Source organism: Palaemon carinicauda, chromosome 21 (genome assembly GCF_036898095.1).
Source record: "Palaemon carinicauda isolate YSFRI2023 chromosome 21, ASM3689809v2, whole genome shotgun sequence".
NCBI lineage: Eukaryota > Metazoa > Arthropoda > Malacostraca > Decapoda > Palaemonidae > Palaemon > Palaemon carinicauda.
The window spans coordinates 102247129-102258496 of record NC_090745.1 but is presented as its reverse complement, the minus strand read 5'-3'; the positions used below and the strand labels follow the sequence as shown (position 1 = coordinate 102258496).

The following is an 11368-nucleotide window of genomic DNA, read 5'->3' as shown; positions in this document are numbered from 1 at the left end:
TTCATTAAATGAGGGAGGAGTCGTTTTCCTTTTCTTTAAACATTATGTGCTACGAAACGTTACAAAGAACTTTTAAAGTTTAGGATTTAAGGATTTTTTTAAGGATCTTTATTAACTCTAGCGGCCCCTCTCAGGGTATGAGAGTACATTACAAAATATACAAAATTATAATTTGACTTACAATAATAGTACAAGATGGCAAAACTACTTCTATTCACATATCTATACAATACTATACCTATATCCGTATACCCATCTATGCCATGTACAATGGGGACATGAGCCCATATGGACTAGATAAAAAACTAATATATAACCAAAACTGTTCCATTATTATTTTTACACATTTTGCTAAATTGGACAATTCTCTCTTATTTTCCATTAAAAACAATTGACTAAATTTCATACTATTTGGTCTAGTGTAATAATATCTTTATATACAATTCTCTGGGGCTACTAAAATGACAAACAACGTTCTCAGAAGAGAAGAAGTAAAGAAGAAGAAGAATATTCCCGTTCCCCCGAAGTGCCAAACTGTAAACAACAAAATTGAAAACAAGCCGCATGATCCCTTCAATAGTATATTTTTATAGAGAGTGCTTATCGTTATTTATTTTGAAGCATGGCGAACAGGACAGTGAAAGATGCCCAGTCTATACATGGAACCAATCCACAATATCTGGTGGAGAAAATTATTAGGACTAGAATATATGACTCCCGCTACTGGAAGGAAGAATGTTTTGCCCTTACAGGTATGGAAAGGAATAATATAATTACCGCACATATCACGGATCTATGCAAAGCTACTTTTGTACACTCATTCAGTGGTCTATATCTATATACCAAGGCATATGCATGATATACATATAGAATGTTTCAACTTTATCTTACACCAATTGGGAGTCTTTGTATATCAGCTGCCAGTTCCTCATGCGTTGATTGAAAGTGGACCTAAACTTTCCCCCTTAACCTAACCTACAAGCCGTGTCCTTACATACATACCTAAGGGGGGGGGGGTTAACGCTCCCTGCGACCCCCCTTATAAAGCTGTATTCTAAGTTAGCCTTAACACATACAGGCTGCCGCTATCATACTTACACCCCTAGGACCCTTTGTATATCAGCGGCCAGTTCCTCATGCGTTGATTGAAAGTGGACCTAAACTTTCCCCCTTAACCAAACCTACAAGCCGTGTCCTTACCTACATACCTTTTGGAGGGTTAACACCCCCTGCGACCCCCCTTACACTACCGTATTCTAAGTTAGCCTTAGTAATACATACAGGTGGCTGCTATCATACATACGCCCCTAATATCATTTACCTAATGGTACATTAATTGAGTAATTTTGGATAAAAGTAAAATCTACTATGAAAATAATACGGAGCCTTTGTATATCAGCGGCCAGTTCTTCACGCGTTCATTAAAAGTGGACATCAACTAACCTAAACTTTCCCCCCTAACCTAACCTACAAGCCATGTCCTTACCTACTTATCAAATGGGGGGCTAACGCCCCCCTGTGACCCCCTTTATACTGTGGTATTCTGAGTTAGACATAATAATACAGGTGGCTGCTATCATACATACACCCTAAATAATACCTAACCCAAGGTATCGACTGACTTAGTTTCTTGAAAATTAGGTGAATATTACCTATAGCATAGTATTCCTAATGAAAAAAATTTTCCTGTTGTTTTTATAGGTGGTGTGCAATGCAGGATGAGTATGCTAACTTTTTAATTTATGGGCAAGCTCTAGTATAGGAATTTGTTTGCTAGTTGGGATATACAGTATCTCTATACAAATGTACCCTATATGATGGGGCTTTTAATACCTAAATATACATATTTCAATTAATCTTACCTGAGATTCATACGTAATAAGTTCCAGAAAGTTAGTCCCTCAATGAAATTTTAAACTAATTTTCCCTTACGGTACCATAATCTGGGGGGGGGTGGTGCCAGTGTCACTTGACTATGGCGTCAAGCATATCTACCATCTTGGGTCAGTCATAAGTTCTTTGTGTTATCTTTTATGTACTCACGTGTAAATTGCTCTGATGTTTGGATTGTTTTAGCCATTTGGTGTGGTGTTTAATAGTTTTTTCTTTGTGATTTCTTTGTAGACTGTCACAGGATGAAATTTCCATGTAAATGGGACCCAAAGGGAATTCAGTATGATAGAATATAGAACGGAAAAGAGTTGAGAAAACTCATTTCATGGATAACTGTAATGGAAAGAGTTAATTTAAAACTTTATGATAAGGGTAAGACTTGAGAATGTTTTAGTATTGTTTATGTTAATTTTTGTTTGTTCTGGTACTATATACAAACCCTTAAGCTCTATAAAGTGGAGATATATTCAGCGACAGCTGAAACAAGCTGTAAAACTTTTACATGAGTTGTAACTACCCTCAGCTAGTTAGTGTGGGGCGAGCGGTGGTTAGACCAACCACCCTGCTCACACCAGCACTAATAACTGAATGTCTTTTTTTTATTTTTCAATATTAAACTTACCCGATAATCATGTAGCTGTCAACTCCGTTGCCCGACAGAATTCTATGGAGGGATACGCCAGCTATCACAATACTAGAAGGGGGTGTACTTACCAGCGCCACCTGTGGCCAGGTACTATAGTACTTCTTGTTGACACCTCCTCAATTTTTCCTCTGTCGTGCTTCCGGCAAGACGTTCTGGGATACGCTTATGTTCTTGGAGTATTTTCACGGCTTTTGGTGAAGTATTTCTCTTTGATTTCGGCTGTCGCTTTACTGGAAACCTTCTTATATTAGCTTAGATAGCTTTTATATAGTCCTGATTAACGGTTAACGATCTTTTGCTTGATTTTGAAACCCCACTTGGCTAACTCTTTGGATTCAAGATGTCTGACATTTCACAAGCCCCCTCCCATAGGCGATGTAGGTCTTGTAATAGGCGTATTCCGAAGGCCTCGGTAGATCCTCACACCGCTTGTTCTGACTGTAGGGATAGGCCCTGTCAGTTAGAAAATCGATGTGAGGAATGCGCCGGACTTTCGGAACTTGATTTTGTCCGTCTTTTGAAGTATTCAACTAAGTTAGAGAGAGGCAGAGTTAGGAGGAGTTCTTCTCACTCTTCACTTTTTTCCTCACCTCATGATCCCCTACCTTTTCCTACCCCTGTAGTGGCTACCCCCGAACCTACTATTTGCCCTCAGCCTGATATGTCTGTTGTTTTGCGTGCTATTCAGGCCTTAGGCGATAAAGTAGAGTCAGTGGTTAGCGATCATAAGTCTCTTATGGCCGAAGTCAAGGAACTTAAGGTCAAGAGTGCAGTGGGTGGTATTAGTGCCAGTGCTGTGACGAGTGCTAGTGTCAGTGCAGTGCCAAGTGCTAGTGTCAGTGTCAGTGTGGTGCGTGAGGATACTTCTGTGCGTGCCAGTCGTCCTCCCAGTCCGGGACCTCTTGCAAGCTCCCAAGCCCAGGGGAGAAGCAATGTCGAAGGGCAAAAGGGTTCGGCAGGCCTTGATCGGCGCACAGAAGTATCCTCGGTGGTTGCGGGCGTGTCTTCCAGAGACCGTCACTCCCACCTGCAGACGATTGAGCCCGTCTTTTACTCGTCCGCTGATCAATTGTCAGGGAAGAAACGCTGGACTCAGGTCTCTAGACCACTCAAACGCAGAGTCCAGTCCGCGAGTGCTCAACCGGGCTGCAGTCATTGGCTCAGCTCTGACTCGCCGCAGTCATCAGTCGACTGCACTCCGCCCAAGAGGAGTAAAGTTCTGCCACAACAGATCTCTGAGCAGACCGTAGTGTCTGCCGACCCCAAGTTGGCTCTACTGCAGTCCATGCAGTCACAACTTTCGGTCTTGATGCGTGAGTGTCGGGCTGAGAAGGTTGCGCCTCCGCCTCCGCCTGCACTCGCTCCGCCTGCGCTCGCTCCGCCTGACCACAGTACCGCCTGCCAGGCGTACGATGTTGAGCCACGTTCTGAGTTTACTGTTCCCAGTGGTGCACAGCGCCCTCCGCCTTCCTTAAGGCAACCTCAGCAATGGGATCAGGAGGTTTATACCTCTCTTCCTCCGCTTCCACTCGCTGCTCCACCAGTGGTGCAACACTCGGTTGAGGTACAACAACCTCTCCCATCCATGAGTCAGTCTCCTCAGCTCTCGCTGCAGCGAGCTCAACCCTCCTCAAGGCAAGCACCACAACACCTTAGCCTTGCGCCTCAGGAGCCTCAACTCGCGAGACATTTACTACGTTCTGCGCAGCCTCTACCTCATCGCTCTCCGCTCACACCGCAGGAACAGGAACTTGCTACTCCGCTTCCGCCAACCACTCAGCAAGCGCAACCCTTGAGTTCAGCCACTCATGCCAGGAGTCAGCCTCCTCCACCCATGCGCCTACCTTCTGCTTCTTCTTTTGTTCAGCCTTTGCAGTCTGAGCCTCAGGTGTTCCCTCAACAGAGTCTTGAAGAGGAAACCACTAATATTGTTGTTCCAGCTCGTACTGACTCTGCTGTTCAGCATACCTTTCCGATCTCTTCGCTACACTCTGGTGATGAGGCGTCTGATGATGAGGCGGCACACCTGGATCCCTCATCAGACGTGGATGAATCCAAGTCTTCTCCGCCTTCTATTGACTTTCGTAAGGTCTTGGCTCTGTTTAGGGAGGTATACCCAGACCACTTTGTCTCTGCTATTCCCCGCTCTCCACCATCTGAGTTTTCGCTGGGCATGCAGCCAGCTAAGTCTACCTATACTAAGCTAGTCCTAGCAAGGTCCTCTAAGAGAGCGTTAAGGATCTTAGGGGAGTGGTTGCAGACTAAGCAACACCTTGGCAAGACTTCGTTCATGTTTCCTCCGACTAAGCTCACTTCTAAAGCGGGCGTTTGGTATGCCACAGGAGAGGAACCAGGCTTGGGGGTACCTGCCTCTGCCCAGGCTGACTTCTCAAGTCTGGTAGACTCGCCTCGTAGAACTGCAATGAGGCGCTCTAAGGTTTGCTGGACCTTCTCAGACCTTGATCACTTCCTGAAGGGTGTTTTTAGAGCATTTGAGATGTTCAACTTCCTAGACTGGTGCCTGGGGGCCCTCAGCAAGAAGACCTCCCCTGCGGACAAGGATTCTGCCATGCTATTAATGTCCTGCATGGATAAGGCCATTAGAGATGGATCTGGCGAGCTTGCGTCGATGTTTGTATCAGGGGTTCTTAAGAAAAGGGAACAGCTTTGTACCTTCCTTTCCTCCAGCATTACACCTTGTCAAAGGTCCCAACTCCTTTTCGCTCCGCTCTCGAAGTTCCTCTTTCCCGAAGAGCTGGTTAAGGACTTGTCTGCTGCCCTGATACAAAAGGACACACATGATCTTGTAGCCTCATCGGCTCGTAAGACTAAGGTTGCTACCTCAGTCCCCAGGACTTATCGCACCCCAGTGGCTGATACTCCTGCTACGAGGTTCATACCGCCCTTTCGTGGTAGAGCCCCCAGCCGAGGAAGCTCCCGTCCAGACTCTTCCAGGAGCAAGTCTAGGAAAGGTTCCAAGGCCTCTAAAGGAAAAAACTGACTCTCCGCATCTCCAGACAGCAGTAGGAGCCAGACTCAAGAGCTTCTGGCAAGCCTGGGAAAAGAGAGGTGCAGACGCCCAGTCTGTCAGTTGGCTGAGGGAGGGTTACAGGATTCCATTCTGCCTCAAACCCCCTCTGACCACATCTCCCATCAACCTCTCTCCCAACTACAAAGAAGAGGACAAGAGGCTAGCGTTGCACCAGGAGGTGTCGCTACTTGTGCAGAAGAAGGCAGTGGTTATAGTCCGGGACCATCAATCCCCGGGCTTCTACAACCGTCTCTTTCTGGTGGCCAAGAAGACAGGAGGTTGGAGACCGGTGCTGGACGTCAGCGCGCTCAATGCGTATGTCACCAAGCAGACGTTCACGATGGAGACGACGAAGTCGGTCCTAGCAGCGGTCAGGCAGGAGGACTGGATGGTCTCGTTGGACTTGAAAGATGCCTACTTTCACGTTCCTATTCATCCAGACTCCCAACCTTTCCTGAGATTCGTTTTTGGAAAGGTTGTCTACCAATTCCAAGCCCTGTGTTTTGGCCTAAGCACAGCTCCTATGGTGTTCACGCATCTGATGAGGAATATAGCAAAATTCCTCCACTTATCGGACATCAGAGCCTCCCTCTACTTAGACGACTGGCTGTTGAGAGCCTCCACGAGTCGTCGCTGTCTGGAGAGTCTCAACTGGACTTTGGACTTAATCAGAGAACTGGGTCTGTTAGTCAACATAGAAAAGTCTCAGCTCATTCCCTCCCAATCCATTGTGTACCTGGGAATGGAGATTCGGAGTCAGGATTTTCGGGCTTTTCCATCGGCCCCAAGGATAAGCCAAGCCCTAGATTGCATCATGAGCATGCTGAAGAGGAGCAGTTGCTCGGTGAGACAGTGGATGAGTCTCACAGGGACCCTTTCATCACTGGCCCTGTTCGTCGAGCTAGGGAGACTCCACCTCCGCCCTCTTCAATTCCATCTTGCAGCTCATTGGGACAAGGGTTTGACTCTCGAAGCAGTCTCTATCCCAGTCACCAAAGAGATGAAGTCCACTCTCTTGTGGTGGAAGACCAATCTCCTTCTCAGGGAGGGCCTATCGTTGGCTATTCAGACCCCCAATCTTCATCTCTTCTCAGATGCATCGGACTCGGGCTGGGGTGCGACCTTGAACGGACGGGAATGCTCGAGAACGTGGAACGAGGAACAGGGAACGCTCCACATCAACTGCAAGGAGCTACTAGCAGTTCATTTAGCCCTGCTGAACTTCAAGTCCCTCCTGCTAGGCAAAGTGGTGGAGGTGAACTCAGACAACACCACAGCCTTGGCTTACATCTCCAAGCAAGGAGGGACCCATTCGAGGAGCCTATACGAGATCGCAAGGGACCTCCTCATTTGGTCAAGAAGTCAAAACCTCACTTTGGTCACGAGGTTCATTCAGGGCAACATGAACGTCTCAGCAGATCGCCTAAGCAGAAGGAATCAGGTCATTCCCACGGAATGGACCCTCCACAAGAGTGTGTGCAACAGACTTTGGACCTTGTGGGGTCAACCTACCATAGATCTGTTTGCCACCTCCATGACCAAGAGACTTCCGCTGTACTGTTCCCCAGTTCCAGACCCTGCAGCAGTTCATGTGGATGCTTTTCTGCTGAACTGGTCCCATCTCGACCTTTACGCATTCCCACCGTTCAAGATAATAAACAAAGTCCTGCAGAAATTCATCTCGCACGAAGGGACACGGCTGACGCTGGTTGCTCCCCTTTGGCCTGCAAGAGAATGGTTCACAGAGGTACTTCAATGGCTAGTCGACATCCCCAGGACTCTACCTCTAAGAGTGGACCTTCTACGTCAACCTCACGTAGACAGGTTGCATCCAAACCTCCACGCTCTTCGGCTGACTGCCTTCAGACTGTCGAAAGATTCGCTAGAGCTAGAGGCTTTTCGAAGGAGGCAGCCAGTGCGATTGCCAGAGCTAGAAGGGTTTCCACTCGTAGAGTCTACCAATCTAAGTGGGAAGTCTTCCGGAGCTGGTGTAGAGCCAATTCAGTATCCTCTACCAATACCTCTGTGACCCAAATAGCTGACTTCCTATTACATCTTAGGAATGAGAGATCCCTTTCAGCCCCTACGATTAAAGGGTACAGGAGTATGTTGGCTTCAGTTCTCCGCCACAGAGGTTTGGACCTTTCTTCCAACAAGGACCTTCAAGACATCCTTAAGTCTTTTGAGACTTCTAAAGAGCGTCGTCTATCCACTCAAGGCTGGAACCTAGACGTAGTCTTAAGGTTCCTTATGTCACCTAGGTTCGAACCTCTCCAGTCAGCTTCCTTCAAGGACCTTACCCTCAAGACTCTTTTTCTCGTCTGCCTTGCAACAGCTAAGAGAGTCAGTGAGGTTCATGCCTTCAGCAAGAACATTGGTTTCACGACCGAATCTGCAACATGTTCTTTTCAGCTCGGATTCCTAGCAAAGAACGAACTTCCTTCACGTCCTTGGCCTAGATCGTTTGAAATACCTAGCCTCTCCAACATGGTAGGTAACGAACTAGAGAGAGTTCTTTGCCCTGTCAGAGCTCTCAAGTATTATCTTAATAGGTCTAAACCTATTCGAGGACAGTCAGAAGCCTTATGGTGTGCCATCAAGAAACCTTCGAGGCCCATGTCCAAGAATGGGGTTTCGTATTATATAAGGCTTCTGATTAGAGAAGCACATTCTCACTTAAAGGAGGAAGACCTTGCATTGCTGAAGGTAAGGACCCACGAAGTAAGAGCCGTAGCTACTTCGATGGCCTTTAATAAAAACCGTTCTCTGCAGAGCATAATGGATGCAACCTATTGGAGGAGCAAGTCAGTGTTTGCATCATTTTATCTTAAAGATGTCCAGTCTCTTTACGAGAACTGCTACACCCTGGGACCATTCGTAGCAGCGAGTGCAGTAGTAGGTGAGGGCTCAGCCACTACATTCCCTTAATCCCATAACCTTTTTTAACCTTTCTCTTGAATGCTTTTATTGTTGTTTTTATGGTTGTTACGGTAGGCTAAGAAGCCTTCCGCATCCTTTTGATTTGGCGGGTGGTCAATTCATTCTTGAGAAGCGCCTGGGTTAGAGGTTGTGTAGAGGTCCTTTAGTAGGGGTTGCAGCCCTATATACTTTAGCACCTTTGAGTTGATTCAGCCTCCAAGAGGAACGCTGCGCTCAGTAAGGAAGACGAACTTAAAAAAGAGGCAGAGTAACGGTTCAATTCGACTTCCTTACCAGGTACTTATTATTTCATTGTTATTTGAGATAACTGTTATATGAAATATGGGATACTTAGCTATCCTTTAATCTTGTACACTGGTTTTCACCCACCCCCCTGGGTGTGAATCAGCTACATGATTATCGGGTAAGTTTAATATTGAAAAATGTTATTTTTATTAGTAAAATAAATTTTTGAATATACTTACCCGATAATCATGATTTAATTGACCCTCCCTTCTTCCCCATAGAGAACCAGTGGACCGAGGAAAAATTGAGGAGGTGTCAACAAGAAGTACTATAGTACCTGGCCACAGGTGGCGCTGGTAAGTACAGCCCCTTCTAGTATTGTGATAGCTGGCGTATCCCTCCATAGAATTCTGTCGGGCAACGGAGTTGACAGCTACATGATTATCGGGTAAGTATATTCAAAAATTTATTTTACTAATAAAAATAACATTTTGGGTCAGTAGAGTAAAGAAGCCTTTTATTATTATTATTATAAGGTAAGCTATAACCATAGTTGGAAAAGCAAAATGCTGTAAGCCCAAGGGCTCCAATGGGAAAAATAGCAGTGTGAGGAAAGGAAACAAGGAAATTAACTACAAGAGAAGTAATAAACAATCAAAATAAAATATTTTAAGAACAGTAACAACATTAAATTCGATCTTTCGTATATAAACTATAAAAACTTAGTGACTGATCGCTTGCTTGACAGCGATCGCTAGGGAGATTCGCTGCAATACCATTATCCGCTAGAGAGTACTGGCTACTTTGGGGTTAACGATCCGTAACCGGACCTACAATCGGTCATTAGCGACCGATCGCTTGTTTGACAGCGATCGCTAGGGAGATTTGCTGTAATTCCATTATCCGTTAGAGAGTACTGGCTACTCTGGGGTTACCGATCTGTAACCGAACCTACAAGGCCAACTCCCATTGGAATGAAGACAGTTGGAGGACAGGATTCACCATCCTCCTACAGAACATTTGCTTGACAGCAATCGACTTGAGATGTTTACTTGCTAAGTAATCTCTCTGCCCCTTGGTAGCTACTGATAATAGTTGATCTTTAGCTTGTCAAGGTTTTTTGTTCCTCTCAACTGAACTTTCCAACCCTTCACAATCCCGGGGCAGTGCTGGCTGCCCTACTAGGTAGTTGGCTGACCAGGTAGATTAGAGTTCATTCCAGTTTCCAATAGATTGGAAGGGAAGAATACTCTTCTCCTGAAAATGTTGCTTGTGCAACTCGTCATGTGGAGCCTTACTTGCCTTTTACGAGCGAATGCCTGGTCCTGTAGGAGTGCATAATACTACTCGCCAAGCGGTAAGACCGCAGGATTTCATGTACACACTGGACCTAAAGGACTCATACTTCCAGATCCCAATCCATCCTTCTTCAAGGATTCAGCCTAGGCAACAGGAAATACCAGTTCAAGGTACTGTGCTTCGTTCTTTCCATGGCACCCATAGTCCTCACCAGAGTGTTTGCCCTAGTGTCTTCTTGGGCACACAAGATCGGTATCCGTCTCCTCCATTATCTGGACGACTGGCTGATCCTAGCAGACGTGGTGGCAATCCTTCTTCATCACCAAGACAAACTTCTGAGGCTTTGCCAAGATCTGGGGATCATGGTAAACCTCGAGAAATCCACCCTTCATCCCACTCAAAGACTGGTATACCTAGGTATGGTCTTAGACACCAGTATCCACAAAGCCTTCCCATCAAATGACAAGATAACGATGTTGAGAAAAGTCGCAAGACCTTTTCTCAGACGAGAAGAACTCCTGGCCCAAAAGTGGCTATGTCTCCGGATAATTATCATCCTTGGCCCGTCTAGTTCCCAACGGCCTCCTCAGGCTTCGATTCCTCCAGTGGTAACTCAAGTCCAGGTGAAATTAAGCTTTCAATTCCCCGAACACTCTGATCCCCATAGGGCCAGAGGAACGGACGGACCTTGAGTGGAGGGTGGCAGATGAGAATATGCGGAGGGGCGTAGATCATCTCGTCCTCCCCCTGGACTTGATCCTGTTTTCAGACGCATCAAAAGAAGGGTGGGGGCCCCATGTGCTTTACCACATGACCTCAGGCCTTTGGTCAGAGCCTAAAAAGTACAGCCACATAAATCTCCTTGAGATGAAGGCTGTTTTTCTGGCCCTTCAACAGTTCCATTAGTTCCTGGTGTGCCACTCAGTGGTGGTGATGTGTGACAACACCACGGTAATGGATTACATCAACAAGCAAGGATGTACTTTTTTTTGCAGCCCCTATCCCATCTAGCTGTAAAGATACTGAAATGGGCCGAGGTCTACTTGATACCACTATCAGCACGCTTCATTCCAGGCAAAAGGAATATGCTCGCCGACAATCTGAGCAGAGCATCTGAGATGGTGGGTGCCGAGTGGTCTTTGGATCATCTAGTAGCCAACAAAGTCCTGGCTTTGTGGGATTTTCCAACAGTGGATCTCTTCATATTGGCCCTGAACTTCAGGGTCCCACTGTACTGCTCCCCAGTCCCAGACCCCAAGGCTCTCTGGTAAGATGCATTCCAACAATGGTGGGAAAAAATCGACGTTTATGCCTTTCCCCCATTCTGTCTGATG

At 46.2% G+C, this 11368-nt stretch overlaps 1 protein-coding gene across 1 annotated transcript in view; it reads left to right on the top strand.

The window, feature by feature from the left end:
- Positions 1–503: 503 nt before the first annotated feature.
- The window catches only part of Prp38 (pre-mRNA processing factor 38), a 77759-nt gene continuing 66894 nt past the window's right edge, over positions 504–11368 (top strand). Inside the window, exon 1 of the mRNA XM_068345200.1 lies at positions 504–752. Coding sequence (XP_068201301.1) covers positions 623–752 — 130 coding nt within the window. The 5' untranslated portion in view covers positions 504–622. The remainder of the gene's footprint in view (positions 753–11368) is intronic.